Source organism: Sander lucioperca, chromosome 22 (genome assembly GCF_008315115.2).
Source record: "Sander lucioperca isolate FBNREF2018 chromosome 22, SLUC_FBN_1.2, whole genome shotgun sequence".
Lineage (NCBI taxonomy): Eukaryota > Metazoa > Chordata > Actinopteri > Perciformes > Percidae > Sander > Sander lucioperca.
Window position 1 is genome coordinate 23,796,727 of NC_050194.1, and position 25,795 is coordinate 23,822,521.

The window sequence follows — 25,795 nt, forward strand, 5'->3', positions numbered from 1 at the left end:
TACTGGGGGGAAAAGGGGACTGAGTACCCAGGGCCCTCGTGTGAGGAGGGCCCAAAAAAATGCTAGAATGAATAGCTGTGGATGCGGGGAGGGGCCCATAGAAAATGCCTTTCTACAGGGCCCAGAATTTTGTGCTACGCCCCTGCATCGGTTACAGAGAATGAGCTGAACAGCGGGCTGGGTCTAATGTTAGCGGTCCGCTGACCCACTTCCACTGGGTCTAACTGTCCCTCGTCACTCCTTGCAACTCCGAGAACATCTCCCGAGCGTCGGTGGCTCTCTTCCCAGCTAGCTGCGACACAGTTTACGGCCCCACTGACGCGTATTGTCACTATGACAACTAACATCAATCGCCATTTTGTTGTGTACCAATCAAATGACCACGGGAAACAGTTCAATGGCCTTTCTATCCATTTTATTTCTATGGTTTGTGACTTGTTCTCTACCCTGACCCACCTTCAGACCCTTTTTCTGTGTTCCAGGTACCAAACTCACTCAGTAATATGAAAACCATTCCTCAGTCTAGAATATGTTATTTCATTTTCAACTATCTGGCGACCCTCTAGAAATTTTCTTGCGACCCTCTTGGGGGTCCCAAGAAAATTTCTAGTGAAAATTCATTTTTTCATTTTTTTATTCAGTGAAAAAAAGAACATTAAAACCTACATCCAATGCAAATCAACTTGTTTCAAGTATTTTCAAAAAATCAAGTTTAATGTTCCTTAGTTCTAATGCAGCAACATGTTCTTTTTATTCTTTCAAGCACACGTTTAAACACACTGATTTAAATTACAATCACAAATATGAAATATTATAAACAAATTGTTGTTGTATAAGTTTTGCATCAAGGTTTAGAGGGGCCGGAGCTTTGATAGGAATGTATTATATCACAAATCTTTTTGACCAGTAAGAATGATAAAGGGGTCATTTGTCCTGACCTAACAGGTGAGCTGACAAGAGATTCAGAAAGATAATCAATCAATCAGTCTAAAGACACCCACAGAGTCCTGGGATGAGGTCTAATCAGCCAGATCAACTGAAAACACCTGTGTGGGTGTTCAGGGCCTTTCAGTTCAGACGGTCATGTGTTCATCAACAGATAGGAAACAGGTGTGTGTATGTTTCTCTACATAGTATATTAACTCGGCTGTGAACAGGAACTAGGCCACTCAGAACCGATAACAGGACTCCTAATAGCTACAGCAAAACAACTAGTTTTGATCATGATGTTTATCTGGTTTTGTGTTTTGGTTGGTGCTTTGACCGGTCGCTTTGTAACCGAACAATCTCCGATTGTCGGTGGCCCACAAAAAGTCCCGGTGAACGACAACAATGTTTTGGATGCAGCACAGTTTGCTGTGGTTGAATTCAACAAAGCCAACACAGAAGACACGTTTGATTACAAAATTGTGGACATAACATCGGCCGAACTTCAGGTAACGTTAAACCTTATTATTCTAGTACGGAAGAGAATTAGGGCCAATGTCAAATGTATTTAAGTTTAAACTTGTGACTTTAATCTCAGAATTCAGAGATTCAGTCTCAAATACATTTTTGACATTGGCCCTTATCCTCTTCTGTATTCAATGACGTACTTTATTTTTTACGATAAACCTCATGCATATGAGTCCTGCTGTTTCCTGTAACTTTAGGTTGTCGCAGGATTGAACTACTTCCTGGAAATGCGCCTGCGACGTACAATGTGCAAGAAAGGCGACGCTGCTGCTAGCAAGAACGGCAACGCTGCTGCTAGCAAGAACGGCAACGCTGCTGCTAGCAAGAACGGCAACGCTGCTGCTAGCAAGAACGGCAACGCTGCTGCTAGCAAGAACGGCAACGCTGCTGCTAGCAAGAACGGCAACGCTGCTGCTAGCAAGAAAGGCAACGCTGCTGTTAATGAACCATGTGGTTTCCACTCTGAACCCAAGGCAAGTTTAAGATTTCAGGTTGTGCATGAAACTCAGAAAAAAAACACCTTAAAGCCCAATACATGTCTGCCCCAGTTCATCAATGTCAAATGTTTAACAGGATGCACTAATTTGTCTTTTTTTATATTTCAGGAGCTCAAGTGCCAATTCACTGTTTATTACTCTTTGGGACATCCACGTGTACTTTCTAAAAGCACATGTAAAAAAACATGTCACCACTGATTCTGATATTGTGAATTAAACTTACTATTGAATTGTCTTTCTTTTTTATTAAAATAGGCCATTATCCACAGCCTGTACTGATGTTCATAAACCAGGGATTTCATTGGCTCACAGATATGCCACTTCTGAGTTAAGTAACTAACTCATTATTCCAGTGAGTGACTGGGGCAGCGTGTCTGTTCTGTGTGTGTCCTGGCAGCTGTAAAGCTCGACTTGTGTGTCACACACATGGCCGCTAAATGGAGACGAGACTACGCCTCTCCACACTGCAACCACGGTCCTAAGGACTCCGCATTGAGACAGGGCTCTTACAGATTCAACTACCCAGACAAGGAATACTTATGTACATTTTGCTGTTACCACTTAAGTACTGTTAAAAGGATGATTTATACTCCGTGGTATTGAAACATTTCAGTAAATCTTTTGGATCACTGAAGAGTGCACAACAAATTAGCTTACATTTGCTCTTGTTACTGTAACAAAGTCGTATGTTTGTACTTTATAAAGCGAACAAACGCACAGCAGAGAAGCTGCAGGTCTGTCTGTCTGATGGCCCACCTGCCAGGCACACTGAGTGACCCAAATCAAACACCCCTAATGTCTACCATACACTAGAAGACTTTGAAAAGCCTAAAGTCTGACACCATCTCACATCTAACGTTAAAGATGTCATATGTAAAGACTGGGGATATTACAGGGTCACAAATTGCAAGATGAGTTTTGAAAAATGTAACCTAGCTAGCTACCGCTAGCGTTAGCTGGTAACTTGAGGGAAAGTTTACAGATTTTCTGTTCTGTCGTACATGCAGATGAATGTCTCCAGTACCCAGAGGTCTGTGTTTTTCCGCCGGTAAAACTCCCGTTGTTATGCGCTACATCAGGGTTGAAAATCAACAACATTCCCTTTTTGGTGTTAGGTTTAGCGCGGCGCCTTAGCAACCAAACAAGCCGTTTGCTCATAGAATCAGAAAGGGTTTTATGGCCAAGTATATTTTTAACACATACAAGGAATTTGTTTTGGTGTTAAAAAGTTAAAGAAATGGACAAAGTGACGCCGTTGTTTTCAAGATTCAAAAAGCTTTATTGTCTAATATGTTGCCATGTTAGAACATTTTCTTTTGATTGAAGGCAGTGTGTGATGTGTCAGTGGCATGAGTTTTGCATTACGTTGGGAATGAAGGATTTGTTGTATAATCAAAAGTTGCAACTCAAAACACATCTGTTTAAAACTGCCTATTCTACTTGATGTCAATTGCTCTGCCTCTTTCTGTTGTTTCTATTGATTTTTTTGTTTTGTTTTTTGCTGCTTTTAAATGTCTTATGTATCCCTGTACGGTGTCCTTAAGTGCCGAGAAAGGCGCCTTTAAATAAAATGTATTATTATTATAATGACTTTTTAGCCAGAGGCACTCTGAATGTTCTTCCTGATGGTAATAGCTCAAAGCTATGGTGGAGAGGGTGGGAGGCATCCTGGATGTTGAAGTTGGATTTTCTTTCCACTGCTTGTATATAAAGATCAGATGGCTGTTTTTGTGGAATGCCTATGATCTTAACGGCTTGCCTGGCTATCCTAGCCAGCTTTCTCTTGCATTTGTTTGGTAGGATGCTGTACCAAGTTGTGATGTTGAAAGCGATGACGGACTCTATTAGTGACTGATATACTCTGGATAGAATGTCCTGTCTCACTTCAAATCCTTTAAGCCTTCTGAGGAGACACATGCGCTGTTGGGCCTTTTTGTAAATTGTGTCAACGTGTAGGGTGAAGGTGTGACGGTGGTCAATCATAGTACCAAGGTACTTGAAACTTTAAACCTGTTCCACTACTTGCCCTTCCAGTCTCAATGGTGTGGATAGTGGATGAGGAGTATCAAGCAGTCGGCCCCTATGGCAACACAGTTCTTTGGTCTACTTGGTTTCTACGGAGACCAGTGAAGTATATTAGAAGCACTTTTCCGGTGATGGCGCAGCCTCCAACTGAGCTTGAAGACGTAGATGTGACGTGAGCAACCTGTCTGAAAGTTGGAAGTCTTCTGGTAGCTGTGCCAAGAGAAATCTCAATCATTCCCAATCTAGCAGAGACGGAGAGCGTAGGTATATAACCACGCAACTTACTGTCGCATAGTAGAGGAATTACCGTATAGTAGCCTACAGGAGAAGCTCGCAGGCAGTTTCGACTTACATTAGCTGTTTAAGTTTAATTACTAATGTTAACTAGCATTTTAGTGATCAATAATTAGCCTGTGCCTATGTTATCTCCTTACATATACCTACGCTCTCCGTCTCTGCAAGATTGGGAATAGGGATGCACCGATTGGGAAATTCTGGGCCGATATCGATACCGATGTTTAACATAACAACTTGGCCGATGGCCGATGCCGATGTTTTTTCTTTTTGTTATTTATTCCTTCTTTTGTGCCACGGAAACATACAAGTCTTTCGGCTCTTGATCACACTATCCTAGAATGAGCACAAATTCAATCAGACCAATTTATGAAACAAAAACAACCTTTAATGTCACTTTCTGGTTGACATTAGTTATAACCTTATTTATGACAAGTTCTTTTCTGAAAAATAACATTCAAAAACCTTTGACTGATAACTAATCAATGAAAAGATTGTTTCAGTACATTGCCCAACAAAATTATTTGAGTGGTTTTAGCCTGATAAACAAAAACTTACTCAATGAGATTATTTTCATGGCCCAATAAAAAATATTTTTCTGATAAATAAAAAAAAAAAAAATGCATCAAGTGTAAATGCAAAAACAAGTGAAATAAATAAATTATGTTATTCATAAATACAAACATAAATAGGGCTATCTTTCACCTTGTGTATTTCTCATAAAGTGACGCCGGCTCGGCAGCGTGTAGCGTGGCTCCATAAACTTCATCAGACTCCGAAAACCCACATCCTCCACTACAGAGAAAGGCTGGTCATCTAAAGCGATGAACTCCATCACCTTGTTTGTTATTTGTTTCGCTTTGGCGCTGTCTGGAGGCAGCTGTTTGGCTTTCTCAAACGCCGTGTCAATTGAAGTCTAAGTCTTACCGGGGGTTTGCGCTTTCTTGGCGGTTTTTGGTCAGCTTGCAGGTAATCGCCGTACACCGCCTCGTGCCTGCTTCTCAAATGTCCAATGAGATTTGTTGTGTTAAATGACTTTCTAACAGCGCCCCCCTCTTGAAATTTCAATGGAACACGTATTGCAAACTGCAAAACGCTGATCTTTCTCTGAAACTGTAAAATATTGCCACACGACCGCCATCTTCTTTGTTTAATCTAAGTTACTGAGGAGAGTGCGCGGGTGCCCTCTTCCGTCTCGGTCTCTCCGAGAAACTTTTTTTCCCTCTTTTTATTTGGGCGGGGGGCCCAAATAAAAAGAGGGAAAAAAAGTTTCTCCTGAGCACAGCGTTCATGACACATATAATCATCGGCGAATGTCATTTTTATTCCCCGATGGCCGATGGCAGTTAACGAGGCAAATATCGCCCGTTACCGATGTTCAGCCGATGCATCGGTGCATCCCTAATTGGGAATGATTGAGATTTCTCTTGGCACAGCTACCAGAAGACTTCCAACTTTCAGACACGTTGCTCACGTCACATTTACGTCTTCAAGCTCAGTTGGAGGCATGTAGGTGAGTTCGACTCATCGTAATCTTTATTTGCCATGAGCATATATATTTTTAACATAAGACTGACTTTTAATCTTTTTATTTTTATTTTACTGTAAATGGCTCGGGCTTCCACACATTTGTGATCTACCTGCAGCTCATTGATAAAAATGTGTTTACTGTATGTATTGGGATTATCCCAATTTACTATTTTCTGTTTATTTATTACTTAATTTTGTGATAGTATTTGACTTACCTGTTTTAATTTCTTTCTAATGTTATACTTTATTAATTTATACATTTTGTGAATCCATTTATTGTGAAACTGTCCCTAACATCATGAAAATTAAACTCAGCGATTCTAAACGTTGTTGTAGTCAGCAGATGGTGCTAACTTAACAGTGCCTAATATTATTATGCGTTGTCATGCGCAGTTTGTGTGGAGCAATGGAGCTCGTGAACGCAACAGAGCACGTGAATACAGAGAAATTCCACCCTAATATCTGTTCGTGTTCACTGTGGTGTTTAACTACTTTTTATTGTGATTATCCACATTTGTTTCCCCCAAGCTGGAAAACAAAATCCAATAGTTAAATATTTGACACTGTAAATAAACTTGAGGCTCATATATCAGAAGAGATAATATTCATATTTAGGGTGTACTCTCCTTCAAACGCCCCGCGGAGAGGAGCCAGCAGAGATCACCAGACATCAGAGGAGAAGCTCGGCCTCAGCAGCTCTCACCAGCGGGCAGAATGGACTGATAAACAGCACTGTTTGGGGCGATGTTCAGGTACTTAATTCATTACAATGTCTTGTCTTTTATATTTGTTGTGAAACCAGTAACATTAAAATACTCGAGCCAGCATGTCGTCAGGCTTCGGCTTGTTCGGTTCACGGCTTGTTTGCACACCCAGATTTGACAGCTGAGCTCAGCATCATGTTTCTGCGTTCAGTCGCTAATCTTGGTCATTTCTGGACCTAGTTTGTGTTATAACTCAATACCAATTTTGGGTATGTTCAGTGCATTTATTTAGCTATATTATATTGTTTGAAAATGTTATTTATTTCTGGATTACCATGGCCATTTTCATTAAGTATTTAATTAATGTATTGTAGTCTAGTAAAACATATTCAGGAGTTTTCTTCATTTATACTTATTCCACATTTAAAAACATAGTTTATATGAATTTGATTATATAAATGAATGAGCTAACATCAAGCTCATGCAGTTTACATGAAGGTAAAATGATTTTTCTGATTATTTAATTGTTTTTTTTTTTGTTTTTTTTATTTATGATGCATACCAGGCCCACTAAAATGGGCAGTGTTGCATTTCCATCTACTGTAATAACATTTGAGTTTCCCTCTAGGCTTTAATATAATCTGAAGATGAATTATTCATGGATCACAGAAAGAGATTTTTGTAGGGCAACATAGAGTCAGTGACTGCAAGAGCAGCCAAGCACTCTTTAAGGTTATTAAGCTTTCTGTTTGACTTAGCTGTTGAATTGAGATTGTGTTTTCTCATCTCTGGTAGTTGTAAAGTGTTTTAAAGAATTGTCAAGTGGACACGTGCCTTTTTAACTTGATGCTGGAGAAGAGGTCAGCATGATTTACTGTGACACTGACACAAGAGAAGCATCTGCTCACCTTGTTCCTGTCTCTCCCTCTCTGTCTGTGTTATTTTCTCATACCATAACTTTTAATCAATATTTCAACAATATTTCTGCACTTTTGACAATTACAAGTAAAGACACCCGGCATTTTGGACATGTACCAATTCAACATAGCTTCAATTTCCAGCTTCAATTTTTGTCCTACAGACATGAAAGCAGGCCCACCGTCAGAAATTATGGACAAGGGGACAACATTTTCCAAATTGGGTCTTTCGTCCAACCCACTCCAGCTCCATAGACCTTTGCATGGGCCCACCCCCTGGGCTAGGGCGGGGGTCATCTGTACCCTTTGACCCCTCCCCTGACAGCAGCCCTGCATGAAAGGGGTATCTATCTTCTCATGCACTCTGGCAAGAAAGCAAATATTTCCCAAAATCTCAAACCATTTCTATAAAACCAGCTTCAGACTTTGTTTTATCCATTGAGTTGGTTACATAAAAATAAAAACCCTTATTCTGCATGATTCTCGATGGCTACATTACTGCTTTCTAGAGTCTAGGAAATTGGTGTTCCTCCTCTTGTAATCTTTAGTTATTTGACATTTAGTTAAATGCCTCTATTCATCAATGTGCCAAGAATTTGGTAACCAATACATAAGAAAAATAAATTGGATGGCATTTTTGGAATTGCACCAATTACAGGCCAAATTAGGCAGGTTAACATAGACAGCAACAACTTTAAAAGGGTGACTATTGACTGAATGCCAACTGACTGTTGGGTTCACAGGTTCCCTCCTGAGCAAATGTATTGTCCAACATTGTTTGGGTCATGAGCTTCCCTGTATCTGAAGCCTATTTAAGTCCGAGAGGGAGTGTATAAATGTGGACTGAATAATAACAGCTTTCCTAAAATATACCTGAACACCAAACTAGTGAGCAGCAGCAGATGGGAAACCATCATGAGTCCGTGATGAACGAGGCTCCTGTCACAGAGTGTCTTCTGGGAACTGTTTTACTTTTTTACTTTTAGTATGTAGGCAGATCAAGCACTAACTTATGAAGCTTAGTGTGCTGCATTTTAAACCACAGATTTGTAGTGTTGTATAATGTCAGGAGGCTCGTCTAAGATGAAGAGGGCCATTAATCAAATCGAAAATGCTTTTCGTTTTGTTCAAACTCTGGAGAGCAGAGTATGTGGGTCTCCTCAGGGTTTCTTTCTGGAAGTCAAGAGGGAGCTTATTTTATGATTAATTCCCAGCTGTGATTTAAATCACTGATTTTTAAATCTGTTCCTCACTTGTGACTTTTTTTTATGGACAAAGATGTCAGGCTATAAGAAATCCTAAGTGAGTTGGTTTCAGAACAACAGATTTAATGCTCTGTGTGCACTTGCCCGCTTATTCAATTCAATTCAATTCAATTGTATTTATAGTATCAAATCATAACAAGAGTTATCTCAAGACACTTTACAGATAGAGTAGGTCTAGACCACACTCTATAATTTACAAAGACAACTCCCCAAGTAGTAATTCCCCCAAGAGCAAGCATTTAGTGCGACAGTGGTGAGGAAAAACTCCCTTTTAGGGAGAAACCTTGAATGGTGAGGAAAACTTCCTTTTTTGTCGTTCTTTCTAGCTTATCTCACTCTAATCACTCTTGTTTTGTTCCTCTCCAGATTTAGTTTACCATGGAAACGGATATGATACCAAAATTCTCCTCAAAAGACGAGGAAATTGACTTCTGGAAGGCTCTTTCTCTCAAGTACAAGGAAGGGTACGTAAACGGGCTCATATTGTGACTATTTCTCTTTCTCTCCTTCAGGCTGACACTGTTCTATATTTGTCTTATTGTCAACAACTCCCATTTAAAGACCTAAATCAACAACAAATGTATCCTACTGACCAGTATTGTCTGAGCAGCAAAAGCCAAACTATACTGTATATTTGTGACCATTTCTTTTTTTTAAAGATTATTTTTGTGGGCATTTTTAGGCCTTTATTTTCACAGGACAGATGAAGACGTGAAAGGGGAGAGAGAGGGGGAATGACACGCAGCAAAGGGCCGCAGGTCGGAGCTGTGTCGTGGAGTAAACCTTTACATACGTGCCCCGCTCTACCAACTGAGCTAACCCAGCCGCAATTTGTGACCATTTCTAAAAGAATAACATCTGTCAGTCATAAGAAAGATTTAGAGTATTCTTTAACTGTAGGAATAACTGGCCATTTTAACCCCCTTATATTTTTTCCATTTTACTGGATAAAAGTTCAAATGCGACAGCGTACAGTACAACGATGAGAGTGCCTCCAGCTTTGTGGCAACATTTTGTTTGTCTCTTTCCTGTTTTAACACGATAACCGTGCACAAAGCCAGCTCCATAAAGAAACCGTTTTCCCAGTTTGTTGTAGAAGAACTTGACTGTCCTGCACAGAGCTGTGACCTCAACCCCACCCAACACCTTTGGGATGAACTGGAACTACGTTTTGAATCACAGTTTGTGCCACTGAGTTACTGTCTCGATCACAAGCTCTGATAGAGACAGCACGGTCTCTTTGTGTCTGTGGGAACGACAGCAGGAATACATCAGCTGACGAATGCTTTATCTGCTGTCTTGTCATTGGGTTTCAGTCACCCATTCTTCAGTCTTTCAAAAAAAAGCCGGCGTCGGCATATCCAGTGGCACTTTAATATGTGGAACAAGCAGTGAAAGCTCCAGTGAAAACCTCTCCCTTTGTTTACCAAAGCGACGGCTCATGTTTCACATTGAATATAAGACAATCATGTGTCTTTGTCCTCCCATCTTTTGAAAGGGTTCGTGTAATGATGCAGAAGCTGTTTTTGCTGTTGCTCAACATATCATTTATTATAAAGGCTGCGTAGATTAGCTAAGAGCTAAGAAATCTTATCACTTGATTAAGATTAAAATCTCAACACTAACGGAAACAAAGTCTGGCCCACACCCAGTTATGTAAGAGTCTGTAGACAATAAGCTTCCTTTAAAGTCGAGGCTGCGTCTTGGAAAGTATGTTATACTAGTGTTTGCTTCTTGGTTGTTCCTTGGAAACAGCAGTTGACATTCTCAAGGTCCATTTGAAAGCTGTTCTGGAGCTTTCGATCATATTGCACGATCTTCATCTACAGATTTAACATTCTTGTAACAAAAGAACAAGATATTTTATTGTTTTAGTAGGATTTCTTCCCTAAGACTTATCTTCATTCAATAGGTTTTTATTTTTGTAAACCATAAGAACCTCAACGAGCTACAACGGATTTGTGAGCAAAGTTGTGTTAAATAAGCAGAAATGAGCATTTTCATCTCCTGAAATGTTCTTCTGCTGTCTGAGGATTCCCTCGTACTAACTATTTAGATGCACTGGAGTATTTTGAATAAAGAGTAATAGCTGTAAAGAGGAAGGACCAGTCTGCAAATGTTCCAAGTAGAACCTGTTGAAAGTGAGGCCCGCAGCGAGTATTTCCACAGCGGGCTGAACGCGTGCATGTACGTGTGCGTGTGTCCATTCATGGCCATATTCACAGACAGTGACCGCAAATCTCGTGTGGTTGTTCTGGATGAAAAGTCAGACATCAGTCAAACTAAATGCACAGAAATGTCGATCAGTCCGTCAGTTTTAGTTTTCTGCTGTTGGATGGAGAGTAAAATATCTCAAATATAGGATGGACTGCTGTGAAATATGCTGCAAAACTAAGCTAAGCTAACCATCAGCGCTGTCTATTGTTTCCAGCCTATCAAGAACAAGTGGGCTATACAATTAACACACATAGGTTATAGACTAACAGCATTATAACAAGCAATATTAAAAATATACAGTTTATTCCCATTAATTCCCGTTTATTCCCATTAATTCCCATATATTCCCGTTAATTCCCATGGAAAGTTTCGAACTTTGAAAATTCCTGGAATTTTGCAACCTTAGTGATACCACACTATAGAAATACTTAATTACAAGTCCTGCATTCAACATTTCACGTTTCAAGTAAAAGTACAAAGTATTGTCAGCACAAATGTACTCAAAGTATCAAAGTAAAAGTATTTGTTTGTCAGAATGGACTCTGTCAGTGTGACATCATTATGTAATAGTAGTTTAATGTTAAGTATTCTCAAATCTTATAATTGTACTTAAGTACAGTAGTTGAGTAAATGTACTTATTTACAACGTCCTTTCCACCACTTCATTCATCAGTTAATCAGTTGTAATGTTGCTGATGTTAAAATTTGGACATAGATAGTAAAACTATGACAATTACAAATCCTCTGAACCAGCCGTTCAACATCATACCGTAGCTGGAATAGTATCTGGGTCAGTGGCCAGATAATCAAATGAAATAAAGATTAAAAAAAATAAGTAAAATATGGTGCATGCTCCCTCCCGTGCACAGCGACCTCGTTCTGTCTCGACTTGTTGTCTAACGGCTTTTCGTCTTTCTGTCGGCCACCAGGTGCCAGGAGGCTCGCGAGGAGCTGCTGGAGTTTCAGGAGGGGAGCAGGGAGCTGGAGGCCGAGCTGGAAGCACAGCTGGGCCAGGCCGAGACTCGTATGAAGGACCTGCAGTCCGAGAACCACAGACTCAAGCAAGATGTCGAAACGCTCAAGGTAACTGCAGGAGTTTGGTAAAAGAAACTATCTGTGACTCAGACTTAGTGTATTGATGTGTGCCTCTGATCTGATATTAAGAGAGAAAATATCAGTTTTATTAGCCAAACGATTATTAAACTTAACTAGCGCTGCAAAGATTAATCCATTAGTTGTCAACTATTAAAGGTGCTCTAAGCGATGTCACGCGTTTTTTAGGCTACAACATTTTTTTGTCACATACAGCAAACATCTCCTCACTATCCGCTAGCTTCCTGTCCCCTGAACACACTGTAAAAAAAAACGCGGTCTCTGTAGACAGCCCTGGGGCCTGTTTCACAAAACCAAGATAAGGGATTAAGCCGGGATTTATCAGTTATCCTGGATGATTTAAGCCTTGACTCGGTTTCACGAAAGTGGAGGCACATAAATCACCATGGAGATTTATTCTGTACAGCTAGCCTGCTCCCGACCAGGCTAACAGCCAGGCTAACAGTTAGCCTGCTCCTGACCAGGCTAACAGCCAGGATTTATTTAATCCTGGAGCCTTTTCTGATCACCCAGCAGTGGTTTTACCCTATTGTTATCAGCCTGGATTAAAATACAACAGGTGCATATTGCTGTTCATTTAAGTACTGTTATTATTTAAAGTTGGGACCATAATTTTTTTTAATAATTATTCATGTGACAGTCATCGTTACTGTTATATTGCTGTATGAAGACTGCTGTTCATATTGTTAGAAGTTTGATGAATATATTACTGCAGTTGTTGAGATAATTAGAAAAGGCTGATACAATTTCAAATGTGTTTTAAATGAAGTCTGTTACTAAGGGCAATACATACAACGCTGTACATTTCTATAGTTGACCAATGCACCTTGAATTATTTTAGTTGATTCATTTTTTTTTAATTCTTTAACAATAAGGATCATGTTTGTTCCACTTCCATGTGCATGGTATTTGGCATTCTTAGCACACAAATTGTGTTGTCCAGTAAACTGGGACTATAATTTGGGAGGACTGTACAATTTAAAGAACATATCCTAATTGTACAATCCTCCTAAATTATAGTCTTAGTTCACTGGACCAGTAACTATCTAGTGATGTAGGCTACTGTACATTCATGTAACAACAGGGAGAGGACACCTCGTTGGTTTTTGACCTTATATTTTGCTGGGGGGGAAATAACTGATGAATATACTCTGTTCCATTCATGTTTACAGTGTGCATGGAATTTATCACTTAATTATCTTTATAGTTTCTAGATTTTAGAGTCCAATTTCTTCAGTGTCTTTATTTTCTATGTCCATATATACAAGGGAGCAAGGCATATAATATGTAAAGAAGGAAACTCGTCCTCTATAAAAAATAAAAAATAAAAAAACGCGAGAAATGAATATACATTTATGAACTACTGCTCTTAACTGAAACCATTCAATGAGTCACTGTCATCTGCAAAAACGAACAGTTGTACACTTTGCATTAAAAGCGAGCAGTGTATGTTAATATAATATGGAAATTTATATTTTAGCCCATGAGGGAGAGGGAGGAACAGAGTGAAAGAGACATTTATGCATCATACTCTAGCATTGTAGAAAATTGATCTTCATTGTAAATTTCCTGAGTAACATTATCTTCTGCTTACTTTTAAGGCAAATAGTACAACTGTTAATTTGTGTAAATGATTAGTAGCCTAATCCTTGAATGGAATGATTATGACTGTTTCAGTTCAGAGCAGTGGTCAGTTAATGTATATATTTAGGCTGCTTACGCATTCAGTCGGTCCGTGATCGTCTGCTACGCTTTCTCTCGCTGTTTCATTACAGCGGCCGTGTTTCTTTTCTTTTTATAAAAAAATGTGTTTCACATCATCATACTTCCACAAGAAGCTGCTGCTCACTCTGTATAAAGTATGTACAATGCGTATTCTCCATTTTGGCATCAGTACATCTGTGATCGACCTCGCGGTCTTTTGAGGAAAGCCGTGGACGCGCATCTATCTGAATTACTTAATCCTGGCTCGACCTAGTCGCTCCTCCTCAGCCTGGCTTGGCCTTCGTGAAACGCACCAAGCCAGGATGAACAGATTAGACTAGGTCAAGCCTGGCTTTATCAGTTATCCTGGATTTATATATTCTGCTTTTGTGAAACAGGCCCCAGGCTCCACAAACGGCAACAAAAACAAACTGCGCCAACCTGCACCACCAAACATAACAAACAGTGTTCCAGCCGATAACCGACAAGAAGGAGTTGGTTGAGCCATCACCGCAGCAGCGTTAGCATGTAGGCTACTTCCACAATGCGCATTCATGACTGTTTCAGGAAGCACAGAAGGGAGGGGGAGGGGACGGGATGAGGAGGGGGGAGGGGCGAAATAGCCTCCGTTTTGTATGACAATACTTCGAACGTCAACAAGAAGTAACTTCACCCAACATCGCTTAAAGCACCTTTAAATTAAATGCCAACTATTTTGATAATCGATCAATCGGTTTGAGTTATTTTTTAGGAAAAAGGTAAACCTTCTCTGATTCCAGCTTCTTAAATGTGACTATTTTCTAGTTTCTTCTCTCCTCTGTGACAGTAAAATGAATGTCTTTGAGTTGTGGACAAAACAAGACATTTGAGGACGTCATCTTGGGCTTTAGGAAACACTGATCCACATTTTTCACCATCTTCTGACATTTTAGAGACCAACTTATCATTCCCTCGAATCGGATACCTCACTGTACTGTACAGTAAGCTCTAAACCAAGCTAGTATGGCGTGTCTCCATGTGAACCCTTGAAATGAATATTTGATGCTTTTTTTTCTTTTGTCACCACACCACTCGTCCTTGAGTGCAGTCTCTTGTGAGAAGACGTGAAGTCACGCTGTAGCAGCTGCTGCTCCACAGGATGCATCAGTCATTTTTTTTCTTGTGGGCCTGCAGCTTTGCCTCTCTGGTTATATGTCAGAGGTCACAGGATTATTGAGATCAAACCGCGTCCCATGCACAACAGAATCAGGTTCTCATGGGTTTGTGTTTGTTGGAGGCCTAAATGACCATGTAGCACTCCTGACCCAGGAGATATATTGATATCAGGGCAAAACTAGCAAGTTGTGTCTAAATACAAGTATCTGGGAGTCTGGATTCAAACCTGTCCTTCAAATCTCATGTTAAAAGTATATGCAAAAGCATTAGATTTAATTTGAGTAACTTTGGATTTATCAGACAATCACTCAGCTTTAAAATCACTATTATGTAAATGAATGCCATGATTATCTCACATTTTACTTATTGTTTGACTAGCTTTGTTCCAGCTAACAAATCCACAAGCAAACCACTTGAAACAGGTAACATTTAATAAAACGTACTCTTTTTACATAACATAACATACATAAACGTACTCTAAAAGTTCTAACAGTTATCATGTACAGTATGTATCATGTATGTTTTTTTATGTGTTGACTGTATTGTTATTTTATTGTATTTGTTTTTTTTAGGTTGCCATTTTCAAACTGGCCAGGGACAACAGATGACAATTAGCCCGCTGAGCTAACTCTGGCTCATTTACAGTTGCTTTGCTGTTGATTAATGAGCATTGTCCCTGTTAAATAAGTAAATAAATAAATTAAATTAATCAGTCACTTTACTATCCCAGTTGGGGAAACTTGATTTGCAGTCAGGAGCCCAAGATAACAATACAAAAACACAAGTACAAAAATGTTACCTGTACATACAATATACAGAACACAATTTTACACAATACTACAGCAGGAATCTCAATCAGACAGTTATCATTTTTTTTTGCCTCAGGGAGGAGTAAAGTCCTGGAGTTGATACAGTCCATAAATTCATGTGCAATCTAAATGTAAATCTCATCTCCGGAAGATGCTGATGCACCCCTCGTTCTGCACTTATCAACCAACACCTGCTCTGTCCTAAAGTGGCTGTACTCTGACACAGCTGATCTGTATGACTCCCATACATAATGCATCAGGTTCTGTCTCTCAGTCTCATTCTCGCTCCATAATTACTGAAAGGCGGGAGGCACATTGATGTGTCCATGTTTCCAGCAGGGATGAGATGTTTGTGCCAAAGTGTCTGTCAGGTTTTAGGTTCCACACATAAAGTGGATACATTGCTTTGCTTTGTGGGAGAAAACACAGTAGTGGTAGTTTTTGCAGCAGCATTGCACTGTTTGCTTTTCGGGAATACGTTTTTGATCGTCATGATAGAATAGAATAGTGTTGGTTCAGTCTGGTAGTTTCACCCACTGATGTCTTCAGGACAAACATTATTTTCAGAAAAAGAAGAGGAAAAACTGACACAAAACACAACTTGGGCAAATGGTTGGGTTTTCTGTTTTGTTGTGTTGATTAGATACGTTCACTCATTGTTGACAGTTTTCAGTACAGAAGTACGTCTTCCCTCCATGCAGTACAGCATCAGAAAACAACTAAATACAAACGGTAACAAAAATGTCCAATGTTGTTTGTGTTTTGCACCACAAGGCCACCATACAAACATCACATCACAGCATAAAAACAGTTTTAACTGTCATATATTTCACTATCATGTTAACGGGATGTGCTGAATGAGTTTTGGGGAGCACACAGAGGGTTGCGTGACCGCAGTTGAGTCAGACAGTAACAGCAGATATAGGTCAGACATGCAGACGGGCCCAGTGGTACTTATTGAGCTGATTGTCTCGGAGCTGGTGGATATATAGGTCACACTTCACATCCGCTGCCTAACCGTGCCGAGGAGGAGAATGAGGCAAGCACTGAAAAATGGATGAAAACATATAGGTTGTGTGCGTTGGGAGCCGTAAATCATGTTCTGACACAAAGTTCTGCCGCCCAGCGTGTCCTAGATTAAACACGTGTGATCAATATTGTGCTGTCTGTCTTCATCCTCTCCTTCGCTCTTCCTCCTCTTCTTCAGGAAAGGGTTGAGCAGCAGTACACTCAGAGCTACAAGCAGATCTCCATGCTGGAGGACGACCTGGGCCAAACGCGCAGCATCAAGGAGCAGCTCCACAAATACGTCCGAGAGCTCGAACAGTCCAACGACGACTTGGAGAGAGCCAAAAGGTCTGAATGGGCTCTAAATGCTCGCCAAAATAAAATGCGTCACTTCATTCTTGTCTTTATAGTTTCTCCACTAAGAGTTTGATGTTGCTGAGTTGCATGTGATATAAGGTCATTTTTATGGGTCGCTAAATGAAGATTTATTTCTTTATTATAAGGATAATACAGGATAGATGAGATTTATTTATATATTTTTAGTTTTATTCATTTATTTGACCGGGACGACACAAAGGCATTGTTACATTTAAATAAAATGCAACCGATGCTATGTGTATGGGACTTTTAATCTGGACTTTTAATTTTAGGCCTTTTAAGGGATAAAACACACAATAAAAATAAAAATATATATATAGAAAAAAGTATATATAGAAAAACAAACTTCAAGCATTAATTGACACCACAATGACTGATAACAACAATTAAGAACAATAAGATGGATTGAAAGTGTGAATGTGAAATGCTATATCAAATCTCATTTTTGTCACTAAATAAAGATTTCTGTTTTCATAATAAGGATAATATAAGATGGACAATATTGTAAACAAAATGTTCCCACAAGATGCAAAGGTGGGTTTTTTACCCTTAAATTCAGCTACTTTGTGATCCCGGTTTAATCTAAATGGAAATTTGTAATTCTTAGTCTTTGTTACAAATAACAAATGGCTCAAATTCAATTAATTGCTTTCCTTGAATTAGATAAAAATCAATGCTGCAGATATTGATCCCTTATTCATACTTGAATAATCAATAATAATTAGATCCCCCAGAAGATATTTAATTAATGAAATGTCAATCTCAATGTTTCTTTCTTCCTCAGAGCTACCATCGTGTCCCTGGAGAACTTCGAGCAGCGTCTGAACCAGGCGATCGAGAGGAACGCCTTCCTGGAGAGCGAGCTGGATGAGAAGGAGTCGCTTTTGGAGTCTGTGCAAAGATTAAAGGATGAAGCCAGAGGTGATTATTGACTAGGTTTTTACTAATCAGCCTCGCCGTCGATCACTCGCTGCAGCTCATTAGCATACAGCTGCTGCAGCTCCCCTCGAACGATTTAAAATATCTGCTTTCCCACACATTTGTAGGAGTTTCTTTGGTGTGTGTCTTTACCTGATCTCTAGGAAGAGCTACAAAATGTTCCTTTGTTTTTTGTAGACCTGCGGCAGGAGCTGGCCGTACGAGAGAGGCAGTCAGATGTAACCAGGATGTCCGCTCCGAGTTCGCCCACACAGGACAATGAGAAGATGGACACTGCTGTTCAGGCCTCCCTCTCTCTCCCTGCTACACCACTGAGCAAAGGTCTGGACAATGCCTTTGCCAACCCAACAGGTAGCTGCAGCCTGCCATCTCTAAAGGGCTTTTTTTCCCCCTTCTCATCATGCAAATACAGACGGGGAAATCGGAGGAGTTCTTTATTAAAACCACTTGCATTCTGCTGCTTTCTTTTTTCTTTTTTTAATGCATGGACACTCAGTTGTGTCTGTCTTCTGGTGCTCTCAGATGGGACAAAAGTATGCATTTAACTATTAGGAGGATGTGGCATAAAAATAATGTAATGTCAGGCACACAAGTGGATTAAGAATAAAAAGTATTTGATACATTTGGGCAAATACAGTACATTATTAAACATGTTCAGCATCCAACAGGTATCGGTACACTTGCCTACCTCATTTTATGTAATGTATTAGACCATATTTAATAAAGGCTTTTTCATTCTTTAAGCAGCTTTAATCAATACTTTTATATTAATAATGGACCACACATCTACTTATGCGAAAGCTGTTGCTCGTTGTGACTCTTTGCAGTTGCTTTACATCTCTTTGTAGTTATTTATCATGTTTCTTTGTGGTCATTTTGCATCTCTTCATGGTCAGAATGTGTCTCTTGAAGTGCCATTTTGCAGGTGAAGGTCAGGGGGCCCCTGACACTTTGATGAGATGTATATGTAGTAAAATAAAAACTCTTTTCTTCACTCTCCCCTGTACAGTCCTATCAAACGGTTTTGGCAGCAACTCTCCGTTGACTCCCTCCGCCAGAATATCGGCCCTCAACATCGTTAGCGATTTACTCCGCAAAGTCGGGGTGAGTCACTCCTTCTGACTTTCTGTTTCCAGGTTTCAGGTCTTTCCCTTTCTCTCTCACTACATCACAAGCTTGATGTAGAAAGTCCCTGCCCTGTCTTTTCATCATCTTTTGTTTACGTGTCCACCGCAGGCTCTAGAGTCAAAGCTCGCCGCTTGCAGGAACTTTGCCAAGGACCAGAAAGCGAGGAAGGCGTACTCTCTCGACAACAGCAACGTGCTCAACGCAAACACCGCTAACTACTCGCAATCACTCCACGCATCATATTTTGACAAAGCGTAAGTGAAACCAAAAACCCTCCTGCCTTTGGAACGTCTTTCATTTCTTAGCAATCAGTGAGGAATGATGAATGACTCTTGTGATGTTATGTCACCGTCTGATTCCAGTCAGATGTGTTAACGAGATGCCTTCGGTGTGGTAAAAGCGAAGGTTATGTTATCTGTATTGTGTCTGATGTGGTGGATGACTCAGGCGGAGAGTTTGTGACCTGTGTGCATTTCTTCCCAGCAGGACAGAGATGGTCACATTCCCTGCATTGATTCTGGGTAATCGCAGCTCCTTCTGTTACTGAGAGTGTTGGGGAGCGTTCATGCATGCTGCTGCTTATTTTAGCAAGGCCTCTCTTTCCATGTAGAGCTCATAGAAATAACCAACTGTGGGCTAGATGACGTCCCGGCCACTAACTGCTAAAGGGTTCGGGGTGGTTTAATGGTGCTGGAATTTTCCTGCTGTCTTTTTAACTCTTAAGCTGACCTCCATTGATCTCTTTCCTACTAGTGTGAGTTGTTGTGTTTTTTGTTTTGGCCCAAGCTCTAACTATTAATTGTAACTAACAAAGTGAATTTTCTTTTTGTATTTTTGTATTTCATCTTACGAATGAAGTCGGGAACATTTGTCAGAAGAGAAACTTGAAGACAAAAATGAATTTAACTGACAGAAACAAACAAGAAAGTCAACAAATCCCATTTAAAGAAAACAACAAAAACAAACACTGTTAGTCCGTCTCTTAATACTTTCTGACTTTCCTGCTCTGTCTGCGGCACTCTGCTCCAAGCTCATTAGCTTCTACTGGAGATGCAAACCTTTAACAATGATTCACAAATGTTTAGTTTCATTTTATTAAGAGTTTACAGCAATGCTAGCAGCTCTGTGACGCTGTACTGAGCTAAATGCTAATGTCACCATGCTAAAATGCTCACAGTGACGGTGCTAACATGCTGATGTTTAGCAGGTTTAATGTTTAGTGTGTTAGCATGCTAACACTTAGCACTAAACATGAAGTACCGCTGAGGCTGATGGGTCAGTTTTGCAGGTTTTTAGTCATAAATCAAAGTATTGGATAAGAAAAAATGGAATGTCACTCAAAAGCACAAATATTAACCTCATGGTGGCGCTGGAGGAAAAGTTAGAGGATCATCAAAGTCAGTATGATTCATCATCTGGAAACTATGAATGTTTGTACTGAATTGTGTGCCAATTCATCAAGTAAATATCGATGTATTTCATTGGATAAATATATGTAACCTACTGGTGTCGCTACAGAAAAAAGTTCAGAGTCACAAAGGTGAGTATTTGTGGCAGCAGGACGGTGTGTGTGGGATTGAGTCAAAATAAACTAGTGTGTTTTTAAAGGTTCTATGACATGCTGCTTTTTGGATGCTTTTATATAGACCTTAGTTGTTCGTTGTTAGTGGTGCCCTAATACTGTATCTGAAGTCTCTTTTATATATGCCTTAGTGGTCCCCTAATACTGTATCTGAAGTCTCTTTTATATAGGCCTTAGTGGTCCCCTAATACTGTATCTGAAGTATCTTTTATATAGGCCTTAGTGGTCCCCTAATACTGTATCTGAAGTCTCTTTTATATAGACCTTAGTGGTCCCCTAATACTGTATCTGAAGTCTCTTTTATATAGACCTTAGTGGTCCCCTAATACTGTATCTGAAGTCTCTTTTATATAGGCCTTAGTGGTCCCCTAATACTGTATCTGAAGTCTCTTTTATATAGGCCTTAGTGGTCCCCTAATACTGTATCTGAAGTCTCTTTTATATAGGCCTTAGTGGTCCCCTAATACTGTATCTGAAGTCTCTTTTATATAGACCTTAGTGGTCCCCTTATACTGTATCTGAAGTCTCTTTTATATAGACCTTAGTGGTCCCCTAATACTGTATCTGAAGTCTCTTTTATATAGACCTTAGTGGTCCCCTAATACTGTATCTGAAGTCTCTTTCCTGAAATTCAGCCTTGGTGCAGAATTACAGCCACTAGAGCCAGTCCCACAATGAGCTTTCCTTAGGATGTGCCATTTCTGTGTCTGTAGCTTTAAATGCTATTGAGGAGGAGAGAGGGGGGGGGGGGCAAGGTGGAGGGTGGGGGTGTGGCCTTGACCAACTGCCACTTTGCTTGTTTGCAAGCCATGATGTCTCTCTCTCTCTCATGGGTGGGCCAAAATCTCTGGGCGGGCAAAGCAGATAAAGGGGAGGTAACCTTTCCCCTTATGACGTCATAAAGGGAAGATTCCAGATCGGCCCATCTGAGCTTTCATTTTCTCAAAGGCAGAGCAGGATACCCAGGGCTCGGTTTACACCTATCACCATTTCTAGGCACTGGGGGACCCTAGGCAGGCTGGGGGAACTCATATTAATGTTAAAAAACCTGTGAAATTTTCATGCCATAGGACCTTTGATAGTTTCTGGACAACAATCAAGTTATATGGCATAAAGGAAGAAGATATATCTTGTTGACATAAAGGAAGAAGATATATCTTATGGCATAAAGGAAGAAGATATATCTTGTTGACATAAAGGAAGAAGATATATCTTATGGCATAAAGGAAGAGATATATCTTATGGCATAAAGGAAGAAGATATACTGTATCTTGTTGGCATAAAGGAATTGTAGAGTATCAGTAGACTGATCCTTTAAAAGTCAATCATATTGCGTTCTGTCACTTTTTCTGCTGCATCACTGCGTTGACAGCAGTTACTTGTTGTGTGAGGCTGGTGGTGAGAGCAGAGACTGGCAGTGTGTGACTGTGTGTTTCTGCTGTGTGAGGCTGCATATTGAGATGCAACACAACAAGGCTATTGTTCCTTCTGGTGTCAGCGCAGGGCGTTTGTTATGCACACCGTTCACCTTCAGGAAGGTCTGGAGAAGCCACAGGCATTTTGTCTCACTGACTGTGATAGAGGAACACACAATGAGAATAGAGCTGAGTGTTAAACCTTGATTATTATTTTTTTTTGTTTACATATTCATTGATCAGATATTTCCTGATCTAAAACAGGGAACTTCTCTGCATTTTTAGACTTCTTTTCTTTTAAACTTTTATTTAACACTGATGCATTTAGAAGTTTGGCATATTTTGATAAATCATAAGGAATTAAAATGTGTATCTTCCCTAAACTAAGGTGTCAAAAGTTAAAATGTAATTGGTATTGATTCAGAAACTTATGTATTTTGTTTTGCCCTGGCTTGAGAATTTGCTTTACTTGACATTTTCTTGAATTGTACTAAAGCAATCTTTCATTCATACTCTGAGCGGTGCTTTCCAGAGTCATGACTCGGGCCTAAACCAAACAAGGGATGCTGATCATAGTTGGACTATGACCCACAAGAGAAACCAGTTTAACCAGTCGTTCAGGATAACTCTGCAACTTCCTTCCCACTTTCAAGTTCCATTTTTGGCAACAGATGCATAACTTTGTTTAAAACGCGTCATCTCTGTCTGGTAGCTGCAGCGTCCTCTGTGTTTGAGATGATGATGCTGATAATAAGGATGAAGAGTTTATCTGACAATTTGAGCTGTTTTTTTTCTTTCATTTCCAATTTCCATCCCTTATTATGGGAGTCCAATACTGCCAGGAAAAGAAAGGAAAACTAATATGGTAATTCCTAGATCATTATATTTAGTTTTTTAAAGAAAGAGTAAATGGTAAAGGAGTTAAAAAATAGAGGAGTGTAGATCGGCTGACTTTATAAGCAAATATTAATATCAAAGATTCATAATAGTTTAGATAATTCATTCATTAAATAAAATTAAACTTGTTAACCCAAGTAAAAAATGATTTGTAATTATGTTTTATGTTCGTTTTTTGTTTTTAGTTGAGCTCGATGGTTCATTATTACGACAGCGTATTAGGCCGTTGCATGAGGAGGGTTATATTCCCAGAAAAAACTCAGAATTTCCGAGATGAAAGTCTTAAATTTCCGAGAAAAAAACTCTAATATTCTTTGAGATTATTAAGGCGTACATTTACGAGAAAACAAAACAAAAAATCTTTTGTCAAGGAACAACATCGCTTCACTTTTTAAGGTTGGATTAACCTCATCACACCACAGAAGTTGCTGCATGCCGAGCATTCTGCTGTGCAGTAATGACCAAATCAAATTATACTTTGCAATTGAATTTAGCAATGAGAAAATGCTTGTGATTTTAATCCAGAATAACCATATTATCATAAGCATCCAGACTTAATAATCCACTTTTAGAAATGGCAAACTTTTTTAATTTTGTGTAAAAATGTATCTCATAGTTTTGATTTACCATAAATATTTTGTCATTCCTAACTTTTTTCCTGGCAGAAATGGGCTTCCATACTTACCAGCTTGTTTTGTAGTTGCTGCTTTAATAAAGTGGCTTTCAATGAAATTCTATGAAGGCTTTTATCTTCAACTTACTCCAATACATTCTCTTAGTATGTCTGGCTGGTTGTGGGTTAATTCATGTATTAATCTGGGCAACATTGCTGCTTGGTTTAATGTAACTCTTGTAACTTTTTTGCAGCAGGACCGTGAACGGACTGAAACCTGGAACCCTGACAGCCATCACCGCCCCTCCTGCTGCCTCCTCCCCGGGCTTAGTGCCCCTCACTGTGTGACGGTAACCCCAACACACCCGTCCTCCTAAAATGGAAAATCTCATCTATAAAAAGAGAAGGCCTCAGACAAATATTGTAAAACTTTATTGATGTACTGTCACCCCGGGACCCGATACTCGGTCATTATAGGTCCCTGTCTGTCTGTATATGTCATGTGTTATTGTATCTGCTGTTTGCTCACTGGCTTGTACAAAGATCCACCCTCTTCACACATTTAAACATTTATTAAGGATCTCACCCTGATTTGTGAAATGTTTGCACTATATCAACTAAAAAGGGAAATATTATGCAATTAAAGTGGGTTTTTTTAAATTATTTTTCACTACTTTTAACCAGCAATAACTTCAGTTAAGGCGACAGTTAAGTGCGCTCACTGCTGAAACCATGAATTGAAAATAACCAATTAAATTAGTGGCAGATGTCCTGGATAATTGTCCGCCACATATGGCCTCCATCAAATATTGATGTTTTCAAAAGGTTAATGTTTTAAACATTATCTCTATGGTTTTGGCTTTTAACTGTTATCTTGTGCCCCCTGTTTTTATTGCATTTGGTTTAATCTGTTTTAAAAAGAAAGGAAGGGGAGTCTTTGTGTCATTGTAGTGAGTCAAACGCACCATCTATCCTCTGAACTATATGACATGATGTGTACAGTATTGGTCATATTGATCGTTATTTATAGACGGACATTAAAGTGGTGCTGTCGTCGTGTTCAGACCAGTTAACCAGCATTCTTGTGTTCTGTTGTCAAAGTGTTTGATCTGTTTTTAAAAGCTTTGATTTATCACACGACATGTTTTCAGGACACGATGAGCAGATGAAGCACTTTGACTTTGTGTGAGCTCACTTTTTATTCTTTTTCATTCATGTGCAATATTGCCCGTTTGTTATAGTTTGTGAGTTTAATTTATTTCAGATTTCTTTTACAGCATGTTTTAATAAAATGTGTTATTACACTCCATCTGTTACATTTGTAATGTTTCAATCAGTCCTAACCATGGAGGAAATAAGGGCTGAAACTAACACTTAATCTCAGTATGAAATGTATCAATTGAACTTTTTGGTTTTTTCCTCACACAAAATCTTGTGTCATTCTCTGGTTCCAGCTTCTCAAATGTGAATAATTGCTGTTTTTCTCTGTTTTATATAATTGTTGATTAAATATATTTGAGTTTTAGACTGTTGGTCGGACGAAACAAGCAATTATAAGACGCTACCTCGGGCTCTGAGAAATTAAGGTGAGCTTTTTTGTTTTTCATTCTTCTACAATTTAAACTTAAAGGTGCTCTAAGCGATGTTGGGTGACGTTACTTCTTGTTGACATTTGTATTGTTAAACAAAACGAGACTAGCTCGCCCCTCCTCCTCCCTTCCGTGCTTCCACGCACTAAACCCCCCAAATCCTTCTTGTCGGTTATTGGCTGGAAGACTGTTTGTTATGTTTGGTGGTGCAGGTTGGCCCAGTTTGTTTTTGTTGCTGTTTGTGGAGCCTGGACTGTCTACAGAGACCATGTTTTTTTTACAGTGTGTTCAGGGGACAGGCAGCTAGCAGATAGTGAGGAGATGTTTGCTGTATGTGACAAAAAATGTTGTAGCCTAAAAAACGCGTGACATCGCTTAGAGCACCTTTAAACAATCAACAGATTAAATAATTATGAAAATAACTGTTAGTTGCCGTATCAGTTTATCTGTTGATTAATTGTTAAATTAATTGTTTAGTCTACAAAATGTCCACAAGTTCTCTGAGCCCAAGATGACATTTGTCCGACCGACTAAAAACCCAAAAATGTTCCGTTTACAATG

At 39.5% G+C, this 25,795-nt stretch overlaps 1 protein-coding gene across 6 annotated transcripts; it reads left to right on the plus strand.

The window, feature by feature from the left end:
• The first annotated feature begins 6,257 nt into the window (after window positions 1-6,257).
• On the plus strand, window positions 6,258-24,954 carry ndel1a (nudE neurodevelopment protein 1-like 1a). Of its 6 annotated transcripts, none has more exons than XM_031315430.2 (10): window positions 6,258-6,553; window positions 9,054-9,151; window positions 11,834-11,987; window positions 16,893-17,041; window positions 17,856-17,992; window positions 18,188-18,361; window positions 19,020-19,114; window positions 19,247-19,392; window positions 19,622-19,659; window positions 23,900-24,954. In XM_031315430.2, exons 2-10 carry the CDS (start codon window positions 9,066-9,068, stop codon window positions 23,908-23,910), a joined length of 990 nt encoding a protein of 329 aa, XP_031171290.1. In that variant the 5' UTR covers window positions 6,258-6,553; window positions 9,054-9,065; the 3' UTR covers window positions 23,911-24,954. The 6 variants fall into 6 exon arrangements, with proteins under 6 accessions (XP_031171290.1, XP_031171292.1, XP_031171293.1 ...); XM_031315432.2 differs by having other exon boundaries at window positions 23,903-24,954; XM_031315433.2 differs by having other exon boundaries at window positions 6,259-6,553; window positions 19,625-19,659; window positions 23,903-24,954.
• The last annotated feature ends 841 nt before the right edge of the window (window positions 24,955-25,795 follow it).